The 19756-nt window shown below is 41.3% G+C and overlaps 3 protein-coding genes across 6 annotated transcripts in view; all 3 read right to left on the reverse strand.

Moving 5' to 3' along the window:
* Window positions 1–8162, reverse strand: part of LOC110528247 (lysine-specific demethylase 5B-B) — a 29073-nt gene extending 20911 nt beyond the window's left edge. The window contains exons 1-3 of one of the 3 annotated variants that reach the window (XM_021610141.3): window positions 7924–8162; window positions 7354–7521; window positions 1409–1486 (exon numbers count right to left, since the gene is read on the reverse strand). In XM_021610141.3, the coding sequence (XP_021465816.3) occupies window positions 1409–1486; window positions 7354–7506 (231 nt within the window). In that variant the 5' untranslated portion in view covers window positions 7507–7521; window positions 7924–8162. Of the gene's footprint in view, window positions 1–1408; window positions 1487–6764; window positions 7167–7353; window positions 7715–7923 lie in introns of those variants that run through there. The other 2 variants (XM_021610142.3, XM_090241510.1) reach the window with 2 other exon arrangements.
* Window positions 8163–8422: 260 nt separating this feature from the next.
* LOC110528248 (guanine nucleotide exchange factor MSS4) lies at window positions 8423–10345 on the reverse strand. The gene is made up of 2 exons (XM_021610143.3): window positions 9867–10345; window positions 8423–9550 (listed from the first exon to the last, which is right to left on the reverse strand). The coding sequence occupies exons 1-2, from the start codon at window positions 10017–10019 to the stop codon at window positions 9302–9304; spliced, it is 402 nt and encodes a 133-aa protein (XP_021465818.2). The 5' UTR covers window positions 10020–10345; the 3' UTR covers window positions 8423–9301.
* A 2115-nt stretch (window positions 10346–12460) lies between these two features.
* LOC110528249 (adiponectin receptor protein 1) lies at window positions 12461–19730 on the reverse strand. 2 transcript variants are annotated; one of them, XM_021610144.3, is made up of 9 exons: window positions 19430–19730; window positions 18734–18807; window positions 18415–18637; window positions 17750–17857; window positions 17236–17407; window positions 15201–15387; window positions 14858–15045; window positions 14416–14609; window positions 12461–13862 (listed from the first exon to the last, which is right to left on the reverse strand). In XM_021610144.3, exons 3-9 carry the CDS (start codon window positions 18556–18558, stop codon window positions 13734–13736), a joined length of 1122 nt encoding a protein of 373 aa, XP_021465819.1. In that variant the 5' UTR covers window positions 18559–18637; window positions 18734–18807; window positions 19430–19730; the 3' UTR covers window positions 12461–13733. The 2 variants fall into 2 exon arrangements, with proteins under 2 accessions (XP_021465819.1, XP_021465820.1); XM_021610145.3 differs by lacking the exon at window positions 18734–18807 and having other exon boundaries at window positions 19430–19615.
* Between the last annotated feature and the right edge of the window lie 26 nt (window positions 19731–19756).

Here is a 19756-nt window from a genome sequence, read left to right on the forward strand (position 1 = left end):
ATAAAGCAGATTGTGCTGTTCATTCCACATGCTACTTTTCATTATTACATTTACTGGTAGTTCCCCCAAAACAGCTGATTGAGCCCGCTTGGATTTTTTTATTTAACCTTTATTTATACAGTTTCTCTCAGAGAGATAACATCTCTTGTCCAAGAGAAACCTGGTCCAATAGCAGCAGGGGGAACAACGTTTCAGACAAAACAACTTCAGACTAACACAGGATTAAACAAAACTATAAAACACACAGTACAACAATTACATATTACGTTAAAAAACACAAAAGTCTTGACTAAAAAACAGCTGACCTAAAGACAATTACACTCCATGATAAATATGTCGATCAAGTGTTTCAACTCCACCAACGAAACTAGATCATCAAATTTAAAAATTCCAGGACCACGGAGCTGAGTAACTAAAACTAATTCTAATTTTTGGTACTGTTCGAAGCAAATGAGAATGGGACCGTAATTGATATTTATTTACCGACCTGATTAAAAAAGAGAAAATGGCATTTTACCCAATATGGCCTTGTAAAAATCAGTGTATAAGGGGTGAGGTGAGTCACTCCTGCAGTGCAACTCTAGTGAGGTGATGAAGATACACTTGCATGAAATTCACTACTAATGTTCACAAGCTTCTTGAATCTTGGTAAAAGCAGAGACAATCCCCTCCTGGATTAAGATCCCTGCTGACTAATATTTGTTTTGTGTATGCTTAAACTGAGTAGCCTTTTGAGATACTTCACTTTATGAGCCGGGTTGTCTGTCCTTGCAATTTATGTTTGCCTGTGAGCATTAGAATTCAGTATGGGAATTCCTTAGTAGGTTAGCATTTCTTGGGGCGGGGTTTACCAACAAACAGTAATAGCATGCAGCACCGGTATAGCACAGGCACAGTATGAAGTTATGGCAATATGGATACCACCCAAACTTGTATCAAAAGGAGGGGTTAAAGAAGGTCTAGGTACCAGTGACCTTTGATTTGAGGTCATCAACTTTCTCTACAAGGCACACTTCAGGGGCCAGGGAGCACTCTGGCTTCAAAAGACACCCTGCTGCTGGGTGTTATAAGCCTGTTGAAGCCACTGTTCTACAAACAAATGTATCAATGTAGCCTTCTGAGTCACCTTAGCTAATTATTTAGGCTTAATCTGACTAAATGTGTTTATTTGTCCATTTTCTTTTATTTCTTTACCACTTAAAAGAGTAGGATAATAATGTGGATTGAGACGATGTACAAGAAAGGCCAAAACCCCCAAAATAACTTTCATTTTGAAAAAAAGTAATCCACATATTCAAACTAAAAACTTGCTTACGTACATATTCAATCTCATAATAACGGTAACTAGATATACTACTATTAAAAAGCAGTACTGTATGGATAAACCAGTTTAGTAAAATAAACATACCTCCAATTCATTAAGTCTCTGGATCCGGGGAGTGAAGTGCAGTCTGTCCACATCACACGCAAACGGTGGCTGCCATTCCTGCAGGAGTAAACAACACCATCTTGTCAAACTGACTGAGGAGTCACTCACATTTTTCATAGCTCATCCTCCATTTTGAAGAATCATTATCAGTTGAGCCCCAGTCTATGCTGTATTTGAATACATGTTTATTTAAGTCATCTATACTGCACCGTTTAGAAACATTGTGACATGGCAGGCCATGTTCCATACATAAATGTAGGCTGTTCATCTTTAGTCTAAATCCATATTTGAGATCTCCTCTGTTACACTCTTCCTAATAAACACTTGGCTAAATGCCAATCAAACCTGAGTAAAATAGAGCAAAAGTCTTAGAACGCCTACTGATTCAAGGATGTTCTTTTTTACTATTTTCTACATTGAAAAAAAAAATTGTGAAGACAATCAAAACTATGAAAAAAACACAGAATCATGTAGTAAACAAAAATAATTGTTAAACAAATCATTTTATATATTTGAGAATCTTCAAATAGACACCCTTTGCCTTGATGACAGCTTTGCACACTCCTGGCATTCTCTCAACCATCTTCATGAGGTAGTCACCTGGAATGCATTTCAATTAATAACAGGTGTGCCTTCTTAAAAGTTAGTTTGTGGAATTTCTTTCCTTCTTAATGCTTTTGAGCCAATCAATTGGGAAATTAAGAACTTTGAAAGTTTCATCAAGTACAGTCGTGGCCAAAAGTTGAGAAACACACAAAAAATAAATTTTCAAAGTCTGCTGCCTCAGTTTGTATGATGGCAATTTCCATATACTCCAGAATGTTATGAAGAGTGATCAGATGAATTGCAATTAAATGCAAAGTCCCTCTTAGCCATGCAAATGAACTGAATCCCCCAAAAACATTTCCACTGCATTTCAGCCCTGCCACAAAAGGACCAGCTGACATGTCAGTGATTCCCTCGTTAACACAGGTGGGAATGTTGACGAGGTCAAGGCTAGAGATCACTCTGTTATGCGGATTGAGTTTGAATAACAGACTGGAAGCTTCAAAAGGAGGGTGGTGCTTGGAATCATTGTTCTTCCTCTGTCAACCATGGTTACCTGCAAGGAAACACGTGCCGTCATCATTGCTTTGCACGAAAAAGGGCTTTAGAAAAGGATATTGCTGCCAGTAAGATGGCACCTAAATCAACCATTTATCGGATCATCAAGAACTTCAAGGAGAGCGGTTCAATTGTTGTGAAGGCGGCTTCAGGGCGCCCAAGAAAGTCCAGCAAGCGCTAGGACTGTCTCCTAAAGCTGATTCAGCTGCGGGATCGGGGCACCACCACCACTTCTCTCCAGGAAAAACATCAGGGACAGACTGATATTCTGCAAAAGGTACAGGGATTGGACTGCTGAGGACTGGGGAAAAGTCATTTTCTCTGATGAATCCCCTTTCCGATTGTTTGGGGCATGCCTAAAATAGCTTTTCCCGGAGAAGACAAGGTGAGCGCTACCATCAGTCCTGTGTCATGCCAACAGTAAAGCATCCTAAAGCAGCAAACCCACAAATTCTGACAAACTCCAAGCATTGATTATGCAAGAATGGGCTGCCATCAATCAGGATGTGGCCCAGAAGTTAATTGAGATTGCAGGGGTCTTGAAAAATAAGGGTCAACACTGCAAATATTGACTATTTGCATCAACTTCATGTAATTGTCAATAAAAGACTGACACTTATGAAATGCTTGTAATTATACTTCAGTATTTCATAGTAACATTGACAAATTTCTAAAGACACAATATGTGTCACTCAATACTTTTGGCCATGGCTATACAAATCACAAAAACCATTAAGCGCTATGATGAAACTGGCTCTCACGAGGAACTCCACAGGACAGGAAAACCCAGAGTCACCTCTGCTGCAGAGGATAAGTTTATTAGTTACCAGCCTCAAATTTCAGCCTAAATAAATGCTTCATAGTGCTCAAGTAACAGACACATCAACTGTTCAGAGGAGACTGCATGAATCATGCCTTCAAAGGTTGAATTGCTTCAAAGAAACCACTACTAAAGGACACCAATAGGAAGAAGAAACTTGCTTGGGCCAAGAAACGAGCAATGGACAATAAAACGGTGGAAATTTGTCCTTTCGTCTGTAGTCCAAACGCTGTGCCTTTGTGAGACGCAGTGTGGATAAACGGATGATCGGCACGTGCATTTCCCACCGTAAAACATGGAGGTGGTGTTATGGTGTGGGGGTGCTTTGCTGGTGACACTGTTGGATTTATTTTGAATTCAAGGAACACTTAACCAGCATGGCTACCACAGCATTCTGCAGCGATACACCATCCCATCTCGTTTGCGCTTAGTGGGACAATCAGTTTTCCAACAGGACAATGACCCAAAACCCACCTCCAGGCTGTGTAAGGGTTATTTTACCAAGAAGAGTGCTGGAGTGCGGCATCAGATGACCTTGCCGCCATAATTTTCCGACCTCAACCAAATTGAGATGATCTGGCATGAGTTGGGCCGCAGAGTGAAGGAAAAGCAGCCAACAAGTGCTCTGCATGTGGGAACTCCTTCAAGACTGTTGGAAAAGCATTCCAGGTGAAGCTAGTTGAGAGAATGCCAAGAGTGTGCAAAGCTATTAAGGCAAAGGTTGGCTATTTGAAGAAATGCATATTTTGATTTGTTTAACACGTTTTTGGTTACTACATGATTCCGTGTGTTATTTCATAGTTTTGATGTCTTCACTCTTATTCTGCAATGTAGAAAGAGAGAGACTGTTTGACTGGAATCATCAGGAAAAACTGTGGTGCAGATAGAACATTAAGGTCACTACAGCCTCCTTATCTTTGGAGACTACACTGTCTCTGTGACCTTGCATGGCATCGGAGTGCCAGCATTCCTGTTTGAATGTGCATAATAACTCAGGAACACAGAAAAGTATAATTTTAAATAGAGGCTAGTGCTTGTGTAGCCTATCTCACAGCAATTTGGCAAATTCATCCCAAGTGACAAATAGGGCAAAACCCTTTTTGATCAAAAGTGGAAGAGTCCATCCTAAAACCCAAATACCTAAAGAAAAAGACCTAACTGACACCTCAGACTGAGAAGTGATCCAGCTGGGAATGTGGACGAGTCAGTCAAAGTGCAGTTATCAAAAAATGCTGGGGGGAAAAAAATATGGATCCCTGTGGCCGGGGAATTGATAAGACCACCATAAATTTGACCTCCATAGATTACCCTTTGACTCTGCACTCTTCTTCTGCAGTGCACGGCCCAGATGGGAGCATGGCTTATGAAACAACAGCTATGGCTGTATTTCCACCAGCCCCTTTGTAGAGTATTTGAGCAACGACAACAGACAGGCCCATTGCATAACCACTCCCATTCTGCACAAACAACTTCCATCCTCTGAACAGCTAGCCAAATTCAGCCATCATTAGACTACCTACAGTAGGCACAGCTCCAGAGTGATCTGGAGTGCATATTTTTATGTTAATCCAGTGTTGTATGAACACAACATTTCAGATTACACAATTGCTGCGCAAGATAGCCAATTGTAAATGTCTCAATTCAGCTTGTTGTTTTGAAGCCTTTGGACTGATTTCATGGCAATGCTAATATGGCAAAAATGTGCTAACTGTAACGATGTATTTGACAACAAGTGGTCATTGTGCAAATGCATTTCTGTTTTCAATATACATTGTTGACAACATGTAAGCTATATTTTGTATCCAATCTAAGCCAACCTGTTCTGTTATGCCCCATGGTTGCGCATACGTCATTTGTCGCTTAACAACCAACCCCTGTATATGTAACTTTTTTGGGCGACCGACCAAATTCAAATAGAATAATGAGTTATATATCTGTCTCTCATTGAAAGCAAGTCTATAATGCAGTAGATCTGTTCTATGTGCAGTATTTCTATGCTTCCGGGTCTTGAGTTCGAGTCTTTTACTTTCGGTTTTGTACACCAGCTTCAAAACATCTGAAAATACAATATTTATGGTTATGGAAAATATATTTCACAGTGGTTTAGATGGTACAATGATTCCTTACACTATGCTTGTTGTGTTTCAAACAAATTAGGCAAACTATTCTAATTTTAGCACCCAGGAAATGGCAGAGTGATTTCTACATAGTGTATCTTCAAAAAAGGTCAAATGCAAACTTTCTCAATATCAAATAATTTCAGGGTGACAATTAGGTAGCTTACCATGATTGTTTTTAATTAAAAAATGGTCAAAAAGAAACAAAAATAATGATAATGTGAAAATAATGATAATGCCCTTTAAGTGTAAGAGCTGTTTGAGAAGACCGCATGACATTTCAGCCTGTTTTGGTGGGATGGAGTTTTGACCTGACTGGTGACATCACCAGGTGGTACATTAGTTGGTAGACCAATAAAGAGTTGCAAATCTCTCTGCCAATAACAGCTAAGACAGTCCAAGCAATATTCTTGATTGATATACAGTTCTTTGCTAAGAAGCAATGTTCATGTTTGACCATTTTAATTGAACACACAGTAATTTGCTTAATTGTTACCCAGAAATTATTTGATATTGAAACAAAAATGTCTGTATTGGATTTAACACATTTTCCACCAGGCAGGTCAAAACTTCATCCCACCAAATTGGCTGAAATTTTAGGCTGTATTTTCAAACAGCTCTTTCACAAATGGGCATTATCATTTTCACAACATTATTCCAATCTCAGTGTGGAATTGTATGTAAAAAAAACAAACATGAAAATGCACTTTGACTGCACTGACTCTTTAATACCTAGGCTACTTTGAGGCATTTGTTTTGATAACCAATGTTCAGAGGCCAGCCCTTCAAGTAAACCATTTGGTTACCATTGGAAAAGCGGTACATATTTTCACAGATTAATTATACATTATCCTTAACAAAATTGTAATATTCTTTAATATAAATGTTACTACACTCCAATGAAAATCCACTTGGTACACAATCCAGTCGACACCAAACCACAAAGAAAACATGGAGGACATTAACAAGCTAGAAGAGTCTTCTCAGCAGGCCTACAACATACAGGCCTCTAAAATCAGCCCCACTCAGTTATGATCAAATAATCTAGGTTGTGTAGGCAAGAGGCAACATTTCAGTCAGCACAATAAACTGTCCCTAATACCCTTGAGATTTAAGGGCGCTCGGTGCTCACCATTACCTAATGTGGTCAAATAAGCAATGGGTTGAAAGCTTGAAATGTCACAAGTAGTTCAGACCAATACAGAACCAGGAACCTTTCTCCCCCATGTTCAAGAAACAAGTAAACCCATGTATGAAAATTACAGCACTGTAGTCAACAATGCAGTTTCCTCACCAACTAATCGGTTTTCCTTTCCAACGAATCACACTCCATAAAGAGATCGTCATTGTGCACGTAGCTGTCACACGGAAATCCAGCATCAAAACATTGTGTTGTCAATACAAGTGAATATAAAATGCAATATGGTCTGATATTACACATATTTTACAATTTCACATTCTAAAATTGAATTGATAAGCTGGAAGGCATTAAAGTGACTTGGTGAATTGTCTTATTTCCGTATCATTTTACAATGAACAACTCCCGGGAAGAGAAAAGGTAACCAACCTTGTCACCCATCAATTTAACCAAAAGCCTCTAAAGATGCATTGTACTTGGGTTGAACGTTCTATGGAACATAAGCGATACTTTATAACTTTGTCGCGAGTCTGTCTGCACAGAGATCACTGGGCGTGTACTTGCACACCTACACAGAGGCACACACAACCTACGCTCGCATAGAAGCTGGCAATTCAATTCAAGCCGCAATCCGCCATGTTGAAAATATGTCTAAAAAGATAACTAAACGACCACAAATGTCATCAACAGTTAGAAAATGTTTTCACTCGGAGTTTGAAATTTTACCCTAATTAAAGACACTCACCTTCGGCGGTCGGACCTTGCAGATGCCAGTTTTCTCTGCAATAGGTCGTATTTTGTTGATATACGCAAATGGGTCGGCAAATTCCTCCCAAGTGGGCTCAAAAACAGGACACTCCGGTGGAGCAATGAACTCGTTTGGCCGAGATTGGGTCATCGTCGCATCTTCGTTCTAAATAGTGGAGAGTTACGATTCAAAGTATTTTAATTAAAGTTCAATGAAAGCTGTCCCCTTTGAAGAACTGCTCCCTTTAACTCCGTCAATTAAGAACATCACCACACACTCATTGAAGTCGCACTCGCATTATCTGGTCGGGGGACAGCACCTAGGCTGCTTCCGCTTCAGAAAGTAGATACCCTCACACACACGACAATGGCATACTAGCTACAAAACATAACATATTTGTTTGAATAAATAACTACACATGGAAGGTAAATTCATGGCATGCCATTTTTTCGGGGATTGTCTAAAAACATGCACTAGCAACGAAACTAAATTGATTACTGTAAATAACAAACGGTCAGTAAACAAAACAAACACCCATGAAATCAAAATATGGTGTACACAACCTACCGTTTGAAATTCACAATTGGTCGAAGATAAATATTGAAGTGAAAATAATTGTCCTCTAGGCCTGTACAGTTTAAAATAAAACGAATAAATGTACCAAACAATATATAGATTCTTATTTATTCATCCTACAGTACTCAAAAGTATAGGCTACATTTGAGTTATGCATTCTAGTGGAAGTGAAACAGATGAGCGCATTCATACTAAAGCCTCGTGGTGACCGGGACTTGTTTTTTTTAAATGGACTCGATGGGCTCGATGATTGGGTGTAGTTCCTTGGATTCTGGAGTGAGGGAGGGTGCACAGAGAGGGGCCACCGACTTTACAAGTGATATGTAAAAATGACAAGCCATAGCCAATAGAGAATGTGTGTAAATTAGATAAAGTATTCCATCAGCTAAAAGGGGTCTTGAAATTGACTTTCAATTTCCCATGCAGTCAAGTCAATGAGGGTGAACTCCATTCTAGAACTAGAATGGAGAATTTACTAACAGGTCAAAAATCACAGGGATACATTTTATTTTACAGAGTTAATAACCGTTTGAAAGAGAATCAAAATGATGAGTCCATGATGAGCATGGACTGTGGAGATCTAATGGGGTCCTCTGGAGTTAGATGGCAATAGCTGAGGGCCAACATAGCGGTAGAGCAGCAGTCAAAGCCAATGTGGCATATCAACAGACATGACACTATCACTTGAAGTGTATCAGCAACAAATGCATACAGCACACTCAACAAATACAACCACTCCCATTATTCAGAATGTGAAGGGTGTGCTATGCTGATAAGCACACTAATCATTCAAACAGTAGAAGTACAAATGGGCCACATTTGTAGAATCAGAGATAGTCTGATAATATTTCTAAAGTAGAAAGTAATATCAAGTAGGCCTATACAGGTAATACAATTCCAAAGGCTGTAGGGTTAACCTCAGACCAAAGCATAACACCTGAATATGGGTTAGTTACAGTATTAGATTGATTAACAGTTTTATAGACTGATAAGACATTTGTTCAGAGAACCACATCAATACCATTGTTGATCAGTAATAAACAAAGGAATTGAAGAACACTTGGCTTTGAAGAACTAAGGAGTCATCCAGCACCAGCCAGAGGGAAAGTGAAGGCCAGAAAGAATTAAAGGACAAGAGAGACCAATGCATGTTGCCCATGCGCAGTGGGTGACCGTCCTATCGCCTCTGACCACAGAACATTTGCCGCCATTTTCTGTTGACTTCTCTACATGTTGAATAGGCACTGTCCGTCGACACCCAACAAGTAATCTACTGCGCACGGCTGACGTTTGTGTTGGTCTGTCTTGTCCTTCAGTTCCAAATGTGTACACCCTCTTTAGTTTCCCAAGGTTCTTACAATGGGCCACACTAGGCATGATTGACTCTTTCCAATGCAACATAGAAGCTCTTTTTGTCATCCAGGCAGTGCCAGCCTATGGGTCCAATCTCACAGTCTGCACAAATGAGGTACTTGATTCTCCCCACATCCTTTGTGAAGCCCACATTCTCAAAAGTGTACATGTCGTCGACTAACCAGTGGGTAGTCAGTGTGTCCCCATCCACGGATCCCTCTGATTGGGTGATAGTGGTCTTCTTGCCCATTGAGGGCAGGAACAGCTGGTGGATATTGGGGAGGAAATAGAAGGCCAGATTCATCATGACAATGGCCACAAATATGAATAGATATACAGAAGTGATTTTCCACTCCCTGACATTGTTTAGTCACATCATGGCATAGCAAATTGCACATTGTATGCAAAATATAATTTTGAGCTGTAGTTTAGGTGGTGGTTAGACAGTGCACTGACTTGAAATAAAACAACTGATGAATGTCCATTCGGATAGAAAAAATAGGTATATTGTGAATAATATAACTCGTAATTTAAAGGGTCATTTGTCTTTAGGGGTTACTACTGTCTAAGGTAAACCTTACCTCCTTCTCCGTAAACACCGCCATCCCTGGGCAGAGGACCTTCGATCCACAACGTTGGCACAAAACTGACTTGATATTCTTTCCAACCCCCGACACCAGCGTAGACCGGTCGACGCATCCTTCAGAGGGAGAGCACTGTTCTTGGTTGTCCATGTTGAACGCAATTTATGTGACTATACTACACTTATAAAGCGAATGCTAAGGTGGTTAGCTATAGTCAAACCACTGCTCTATATATTTCTTTCAACTAATGTAACCAAGCTAGCTACATTAATGTGAATTTTGAGGCGTCAATTCACCTCTGCTGTATAAGCTGATCAGAAAGAGTATACCTAAACTATTACCAAGCGGCTAGTGCAAGTAATGTAACTAGTAAAAGCACACGGCCATATCAACATTTTGTCCAAAAAAAAAACGACCGAACAAGCGTTGCTGGAGTGTGCACCCGCTGAAACTTCCGTTCAGAGTCCACATCGCTCAATTATATCGTTCCTTCATCATATATGATGATTGATTGGTTTGATTTTAAAATAACTGCTGCTAGGTTGTTCTTTATCTACAATTAAACAAATAATGTAATTTCATCTATATTTTTGGGAAATAGTTAGTCTACTATATCGCATATGTTTAAAACCAAACCATTTTTACCTTTGGATAAAATCAAAATAGACATACACTTGTGATAAAATCGGATTAATCTGAGTGATAACCATATCCACCCAGTTTACCAATTCGTCAGAGTAAGGTCAACAATATAGAAGGTGCCATCATGTGACTGATACCGCACACATTATTAATAGTGAAAGGGCACCATAGAAGGGAAAGGGGATACGAGTCAGTTTCACAACTGAATGCATTCAACCGAAATATCTTCCGCATTTAACCTAACCTCTCTGAATCAGAGGTGCTGCCTTAATCGACATGGGGCAGTTGTTGTTGGGGGTTTACTGCTTTGCTCAAGGACAGGCAGATTTTTCCACCATGCCGGCTCAGGGATTCGAACCAGTAACCTTTCAGTTACTTAACCGCTAATCTACCTGCATTGACATGCAATTGAACCCGATTTTTGAGTTATCATACATAGACTGTACCTCACTGCAAGTTCTAAGATACTGTATTTATAATCAGTGGAAGACATTGCAAACAGCCAGTCTCCCCATCTCTGGTACCTTCAGGTAGAATTTTAGAACTCCCAAGGTGTTTGCATTGGGTAAAGAGAATGTTCCAACTTTTTGTGACCATGCTCGCAGCTAGCTACATAACTAGCCCAGATGAATAGCCCCCTGCATGAAAGTAACAATTACATTCCATAACATATAGAATGAGTGATTAACTGCTACGCAACACCCCAGATAAAATATGATTTGTAAAGCTGGGGCTATAGACAAAATGTGGCATAAATATGGTCAAATATGGAATTAACTACATTGAAGTAGCATTGGTAACTGTAAAACATACAGTAGAGCTGCCTCTTTCAAGGAGCGGGACTCTAACCCAGAAGCTTATTAGAAATCCCGCTATGCCCTCCGATGAACCATCAAACAAGACAAGCGTCAATATAGGACTAAGATTAATCGTACTACACCGGCTCCGACGCTTGTTGGATGTGGCAGGGCTTGCAAACTATTACAGACTACAAAGGGAACCACAGCCACCAGCTGCCCAGTGACACGAGCCTACCAGACGAGCTAAATTACATCTATGCTCGCTTCGAGGCAAGCAACACTGAAGCATGCATGAGAGCATCAGCTGTTCCAGACGACTGTGTGATCACCCTCTCCGTAGCCGATGTGAATAAGACCTTTAAACAGGTCAACAGTCCAAACATACCAAGACAGTCATGAAGAGGGCACGACAAAGCCTATTCCCCCTCAGGAGACTGAAAAGATTTGGCATGGGTCCTCAGATCCTCAAAAAGTTATACAGCTGCACCATAGAGAGCATACTGGTTGCATCACTGCCTGGTATGGCAACTGCTCGGCCTCCGACCGCAAGGCACTACAGAGGGTAGTGCATACGGCCCAGTACACCACTGGGGCCAAGCTTCCCGCCATCCAGGACCTCTATACCAGGCAGTGTCAGAGGAAGGCCCAAAAAATTGTCAACAACTCCAGCCACCTTAGTCAAACTGTTCTCTCCGCTACCGCACGGCAAGCGGTACCGGAGCACCAAGTCTAGGTCCAAGAGGCTTCTAAACAGCCTCTACCCCCAAGCCATAAGACTCCTAAACAGGTAATCAAATGGCTACAGACTATTTGCATTGCCCCCCCTTTAAATGCTGCTACTCTGTTATCTATGCATAGTCACTTTAACTCTACCTGCATGTACATATTACGTCAACTTACCTGTACACATTGACTCTGTACCGTTACCCCTGTATATAGCCTCGCTACTGTTATTTTTAATTATTTGTTATATCTATTTTTACTGAACACTTATTTTTCTTAAAACTGCATTGTTGGTTAAGGACTTGTAAGTAAGCATTTCACTGCAAGGTTGTATTTGGCTCGACAAACCATGTTCATGTGTGTGAAATGTAAAGTGTGATGAAGTGTTATCACTATATGGGACAGAAAATGCATGACTTGGGTTAGTTTCCCATTTTAACATTAATAAATATTTATTATGTGTTTACATTTCAGGGAAATGTATGATCCATCAACTTGTCTACACAGGACACAACACAAAGTCAAGAATACACAGATTGTTTAGTCTTTGTAATAAAGCCACAGAAAGTCAGCTTTAAAAAAAAAAAAAAAATCTTAAATAAACAGCAGTTTGAGAAAACTATTGGAGGTCAAAAGTTTAATAGTGATTTCATTGGGTATAAGGACAAGAAAACAAAAAAGTTTGTTATCATTATATCTGGAGATCCTAATGAAGTTCACTTGACTGCAATATTGGCCCATCTATTTAAAAACTATTTCCATTGGCCTAAGGCACAGGAATACTAAAATATGATTCCTATTTCCTACTCACTACATGGTGGACCCCATGCAGTGACAAAGTTTAATGGTAATAACATATTGTTAAGGTGCAATAATTTGACCTTTAGAGTTCTGAAATATAGCCTTAAAATTAAACAAATCTCAAGCTGAGAAGGGAAAGAGTTGACCTATTCCCAGATTTGCCCATTGTGCGTTTTCCGGTTAGCTTCATACCAGCTATCAATCATACAAGATCCTGTTCAATTGAAAAGGGACATGAGGGGTAAGGGTACCAAGCAGTGTCTTTTAGGTAAGTCATTCAATTGTTTGACTTTAAGTTCCATAACCCATACCTCGATTGGAGTTGATTGTATGTCAACTAAATTTAAATCAACAAAATACTCTTAATCAATTGTTGGAATTGCCCACTGTTTTAAATTATGACTTTTACATTTAAAAAAATGAATTTAATTTCGATTAATTCCTTAAAATGACAGAATAAAAATGGAACGAACTGACCCCAACCCGGACCCTTTCTATCACATAAGCCTCCTACAGCTTGATTTGGGAAGCTCTGGAGGGCAACACCTCTCAGAGGTTCCCATCCTTGAAGGAAACATGTAATCAATCTGGTCAAAATCCCCTGTTGTTCTTCATGAGCTAAAGTGGAGCCTAGAGCTCCCTTTTGATAAAAAAAAAGTGCTGCTGCATCACTGGGATGCCCCTCTATATAGTTCACTGGCTAAAGCTACTTTATATGGGGAAAAAGTAGCACAAGCAGAAAAACACACCACAAGAAAACCAAAAATGACATGAGCAAATCGGGTGGGTGGGGGAGGGCGGAGAAAAGGAGCTACAGAGGACCATTGCGTGTTCCAGCAGCACTTTATAGGGACGGGGAACGACCAGGAAATGGCTGAGGGGGCCACAGATGGGCCTCTCAGAGAAGGGTGTCGTCAGTGCACCCTCCCTCCAGGCCGTAGCGGAACTCCTGCAGGTTGGAGACGCCGTAGAAGTGGATAAAGGCTGCCGCCACCACCAGGACGTGGAAGATCTGGTGGGAGTGGAACTGAGGAGAGAGGGAGGTCAGAGGCTGCTTACCATATGGCACCCTTTTCTCTACTTAGTGCACTATTCCCATATGGCTCTGGTCAAAAGTAGTGCACTAAATAGGGAATGTATGTCCAAAGGTTCCTCTGGTTAGAGCATGGTGTTTGCAACACAAGTTCTAGCAGTTTGATTACTACATGGGCCACATATTCCTACAGTACAGTTCAGTACTATATAGGGAATAACCAGAGTCCTATGTGGCGTACTATATAGGAAATAACCACAGTGCAGAACATGTGTGACTCACATCGCATTAAATGACGATAACATTATAATAATCATATAAATGAGGACATGGGGTTAGTTCAGGAGCTAGCTACAAGCCTGCGTCTACATCCCAAATGGCAGCCTATATCCTATATAGTGCACCACTTGACCAGAGCCCTATTTAGTATTTTCTTATGATCCCCAATTAGCCACACTCTTTCTTGGGTCCCCCTATGGGCCCTGGCCAAAAGTAGCGCAGTATAAATGGAATAGGGTTACATTTTTTGCCTCTGTTACACACTTACCCAGATGTCACATTTGCCAGGGAAGTAGCGTTCGGGGATCCTGGCGGCGTACAGTCCGGCGCCAGTGATGTACATGGCGCCCATCAGGTAGAACCAGCCCATCTGTCCCACAGTGGTGGCCTTGACGAAGCCCTCCTCGATAGTGAAGTGCACTGTGGGGACGATGCCACTCAGTCCCAGGCCCATGAACACTCCTGTGAGAGACATGGAGGGGAAAGGTTGGTTGGTGGAAGCAGGAGCAGCTGGATCAGTCATAGTATAGGATACAATAAGATGGTCAAACTTATACCAGCTATTCACACACATGTAGAAGAAAAATTTATTTCCTGATGATTTTCTCATGTTTTTAGCTGTTATATTAACACATTTACATATATGTCATTGCTCTGTATCCATGTCACAGTACACTCTCTGACAGGCTGGTTAATATGTGGTGCAGCACCTGCTCGTGTGGGCCGATGTGCGGGCGTGGAGAAGCGTTCCCACTGGGCCACTATGATGGCGGCAATGCCCAGCACACAGACAATGGTGAGGTAGATGAGGCGTGGCTGTGGGGAACAGTAGAATGAGTAGTAGAGCCAGGGCACAAATGAACCCATGATCAGCAGGGCGATACCCGAGTAGTCAAGTCTGAGGGAAAACAAAAACACTGAGGTTAGAAGAGGAGCATCCATTTAAATGACACTTTAAAGTATAAAAACCTGAACTGAAACGTCACATTTCTTTTCAGAAATACAGGAGAGCTAATCAAGATGAGCAAGAGGGAGGGGGGCATGCGGCCTTACTTGGAGAAGGTCCGGGACACTTTCTCAGAGTGGCAGTAGACGGTGTGAAAGAGCCAGGAGAAGCTGAGGCAGAGCACAGCACCCAGAAAAAACATCCCAAACACCACTTTCTCCTGCAGCGGGGCCATGAAGTACATATTGGGCCGCAGAATAGTGTACGTGCCCAGACCAATAAACAGGATCAGCCCTGGGGGTTGGAGAGGTGAGGCCATCATTTGTGAACTAGAAATCATACAGGGCATATCATGACAAATGAATATTAGCATATAGGAAGGGGTCTCTATGGGGCACACTGTATAAACACAATGGGGGACACAATCAGGAGCATTGTAAATGGAAATGTGTTGTGTAAAAGAGGCACATTTCTTTGCTATGTAGTATAGACAAGTAACTGCACAATACATACAGTTGAAGTCAGAATTTTACATACACTTAGGTCGGAGTCATTAAAACTCATTTTTCAACCACTCCACAAATTTCTTGTTAACAAACTATAGTTTTGGCAAGTCGGTTAGGACATCTACACATTTTTACAACAATTGTTTACAGACAGATTATTTCACTTATTACAATTCCAGTGGGTCAGAAGTTCACATACATTAAGTTGACTGTGCCTTTAAACAGCTTGGAAAATTCCAGAAATAGAAGCTTCTGATAGGCCAATTGACATCATTTGAGTCAATTGGAGGTGTACCTGTGAATGTATTTCAAGGCATACCTTCAAACTCAGTGCCTCTGCTTGACATCATGGGAAAATCAAAAGAAATCAGCCAAGACCTCAGAAAAAAAAAAGAAAAAAAAAACTCTAGACCTCCGCAAGTCTGGTTCATCCTTGGGAGCAATTTTCAAACTCCTGCAGGTACCACGTTCATCTGTACAAACAATAGTACGCAAGTAAAAATACCATGGGAGCACACAGCCGTCATACCACTCAGGAAGGAGACGCGTTCTGTCTCCTAGAGATGAACGTACTTTGGTGCGCAAGTGCAAATAAATCCCAGAACAACAGCAAAGGACCTTGTGAAGATGCTGGAGGAAACAGGTACAAAAGTATCCATATCCACAGTAAAAATGAGTCCTATATTGACATAACCTGAAAGGCATCTCAGCAAGGAAGACACCACTGCTCCAAAACCGCCATAAAAAAGCCAGACAATGGTTTGAAACTGCACATGGGGACAAAAATCGTACTTTTTGGAGAAATGTTCTCTGGTCTGATGAAACAAAAAGGAGGGTCTGGTGCACTTCACAAAATAGATGGCATCATGAAGACAGGAAAATTATGTGGATATATTGAAGCAACATCTCAAGACAACAGTCAGAAAGTTAAAGCTTGGTCACAAATGGGTCTTCCAAATGGACAATGACCCCAAGCATACTTCCAAAGTTGTGGCAAAATGGCTTAAGGACAACTAAGTCAATGTATTGGAGTGGCCATCACAAAGCCCTGACCTCAATCCTATAGAGAATTTGTGGGCTGAACTGAAAAAGCGTGTGCGAGCAAAGAGGCCAATAAATCTGACTCAGTTACACCAGCTCTGTCAGGAGGAATGGCCAAAATTCACTCAACTTATTGTGGGAAGTTTGTGGAAGACTACCCGAAACGTTTGACCCAAGTTAAACAATTTAAAAGGCAATGCTACCAAATACTAATTGAGTGCATGTAAACTTCTGACCCACTGGGAATGTGATGAAAGAAAAGCTGAAATAAATAATTCTTTCTACTATTATTCTGACAATTCACATTCTTAAAATACAGTGGTGATCCTAACTGACCCAAGACAGGGACTTTTTACGAGGATTAAATGTCAGGAATTGTGAAAAACTGAGTTTAAATGTACTTGGCTAAGGTGTATGTAAACCTCCGACTTCAACTGTACATTGCTTAATGGCAGCATGCTGAACTTAGGACCCAATGAATGTGCCCTAGTTGTGGGGAACGTGGACTTGTGCTTCACTGTAACTTCATAGGCAATGGTGTGAGGTTCAACATGTGAGGATTCAGTTTCCTCAGATATCTCACACACTCACTCACCCAGAAGGTGGGTCCAGATGTTGCCTGTTTCTGTGTGGATCCTGAAGATGCTTCCAAAGCATGCGCGGAAGGAGGGCATGGGGGGACGGTGTCCATGCAGGAGGTAGTCGTTGTCCTTCAGCCACTCCGGCAGGACATGAAATGGGATGACCCTCCAGCTACCCTTCCACACCTTAAAACACAAGGGTTTAAGTCTACCATGAATTTCCTGTTCATCTCCGCACTCTTATTCTCTCTGCGTATGAAGTTAGACAGAGCAGCCATGGGGGCTGTTCCAGAAAGCAGGATCAATGAGTTAGCCAGCTAACTGTCCCAGAATTTCTGAAATAACGTCATCTTTTCGAGAAATATAGACTTGAAATGGGCATGGTATAATTGACTCGACAACCAACAACTCATATTCAAGTTTAGCTTTCTAAATGAATCAGAAAATCAAGAGATACTTTAGCTGCTTATCAAACTTAGCTGGCTAACTTATTGATCCTGCCATCTGGAACAGCCCAATGATGCCTACTTTGTGCACAAACTCCTCCATCTTCTCCATTGCGTGGTGAGCCTGGAGGGGCAGCGTCAGGACCTCTTCCACCTCTTCATCATCCTCATCAGGCAGAACTGAGGCCTCCTGCAGAGAGAGAAGGTGATTTAGTTAGGCAAGTAGAGCATATGCCTTTTTGCAGTGCAGGATAAAAGTGAAAACATGGGAACGAATCCCAGTTGGTTTGGTCTACATTTCCCTGACCATTACTTAGGTGCGACCCCACCCAAGCTTAGCTCTATTGCCCAATGACCACTTAGATTGGTTTTGTCTTCAACTGGGGCATATTCATGAGGGTGCAACGCTATAGAACATTTAGATAGAAACTCATTTTGTAGAACAACCAGTTTGTTTGGATGTAGAATAGGCCAATGGGGAGATCTGCAACGTTCTGAACTTTCATCTCTCTGAATACACCCCATGGTTCACTAGACACCTGAATCTTCCAAATGTTGATTTGGAAGATTCTGCGCCCACTTTATAAAATACCTAATACCTGTGGTAATCGAGGAGTTGAGTCAGGTGGCATTCCAAATGGCATCCTATATAGTGCACTACTTTTGACTAGGGCGCTGATCAAAATTTGAGCACTGTGTAGGGAATAGGGTGCCATATGGGACGTAACCTGTCTCCCCCACTCTCACTTCTGACATCATGCCTTTCCCCGCTGTCTGCCGTCCTGTCTCCTCCAGCAGGGGTCCCAGCTCCATCAGCTCCACATCCGGGACCCGGCAGTCCTCTGAGATCCGACAGTCTGCATCACTCGCAGACCCGTTTCGGCCTGACATAGGGAGACTGCCTTTTGACCTGTCCTCTGCCCGTGTGTACTACTAAAGCCTGGCACTCAAGTCCGCAGTTGGCCCAGCGCTGAAGAGAGTCAATAAATCATAATGACAAATAAATACATTAGTTAATGTAGTTTTTCACTGAAATAACTTTATTCCAAATTGTAACTAACTTCACCTGTGACAATTGGACCTGATGTGGACTTTGGTAGGTCTATATTTCCCACCGAGAGATGGTCCTTGCACTCAGCACTGAAGTAAAAATTGCAGCTTCCAGTATTACTTTGACATAACGTTACATTTTTACACCATCAACAAAGTCTTATAATACCATGTCGTGAAAATATTCACTCGTTAAATGAGTATTTGACAACAGTTATGACGAATAAGCTACTCAGCTAACATGGCAGGAAGACCAAAATTGCTCTTGCGAGACGGCCGAAAAATGTAGTTAGCTAACGGTAACGTTAGCTGGCAGCTAACAAACAAAACTGGGAAAGACTGTCAGCTGGTTGGCTACCTTAGAACAAAGCAATCATACAATAGCATCCGAATAAACATGGAACTGGAATAGCAAGACAACGACTTCCATAATATGATTTGGCTGACATGATTCCTGACGTACACCAGCAAATTATAGCTAGCTAGAGCCCCAAGGTAACGTACGCTAACCGCAGATGCTAGCATTACTAATGCCATTAGCTAGCATGATAGGCTAGCTAGTAAGCTTTCGCATACACGAAGAAAACTGGTCACGTCTGGCTGTATCGAACAAATACCAAACACACTGACACAGTTGCAAATACAATGCTACAATATTGTTCATTGTTGTAGCTTGTTAACTTTTGCATTTTCATTCAGCGGACGTAGCTACCTGATACTCCAGACGTCAAAGGAAATGTGATCCCTTCCCGATTCTCACAAAAACAAGCCGAACCCCCGAACGAACAGTCAACGCAGCACGGTTAACGAAAATGACAAGTCAATGCCAAGCAAAGAGTTTCAACTGGTTCTCATAAACGTAACAGCGTCTCCATCTAGTGGTTTAAAATACAAATGTAAAATGTTTTAGACGTAACACCAGAATACTGTCTGTATATGTAGCCATTACATCAAATCAACATAGATTTAAGTGGTACACCGTTTTATTCCCAGGTCATGCACGTGCTTCTCCTATAAATTATTGAGTGGAATCACATTA

The sequence above is a fragment of the Oncorhynchus mykiss genome, chromosome 7 (genome assembly GCF_057628025.1).
Source record: "Oncorhynchus mykiss isolate SJ-2025 chromosome 7, ASM5762802v1, whole genome shotgun sequence".
In the NCBI taxonomy this organism is placed as follows: Eukaryota; Metazoa; Chordata; class Actinopteri; order Salmoniformes; family Salmonidae; genus Oncorhynchus; species Oncorhynchus mykiss.

What these genes read in the sequence shown, in the direction of transcription:
- LOC110528248 (XM_021610143.3), bottom strand. Translation starts at nt 10,019, where the DNA reads ATGGACAACCAAGAACAGTGCTCTCCCTCTGAAGGATGCGTCGACCGG. An exon ending in CGGTGTTTACGGAGAAGGAG is followed by an intron (nt 9,551 to 9,866) that starts GTAAGGTTTACC and finishes AATATCCACCAG; the next exon opens with CTGTTCCTGCCCTCAATGGG.
- LOC110528249 (XM_021610144.3), bottom strand. Translation starts at nt 18,558, where the DNA reads ATGTCAGGCCGAAACGGGTCTGCGAGTGATGCAGACTGTCGGATCTCA. An exon ending in GGAAAGGCATGATGTCAGAA is followed by an intron (nt 17,858 to 18,414) that starts GTGAGAGTGGGG and finishes CTCTCTCTGCAG; the next exon opens with GAGGCCTCAGTTCTGCCTGA. An exon ending in GTGTCCCGGACCTTCTCCAA is followed by an intron (nt 15,046 to 15,200) that starts GTAAGGCCGCAT and finishes GTTTTCCCTCAG; the next exon opens with ACTTGACTACTCGGGTATCG.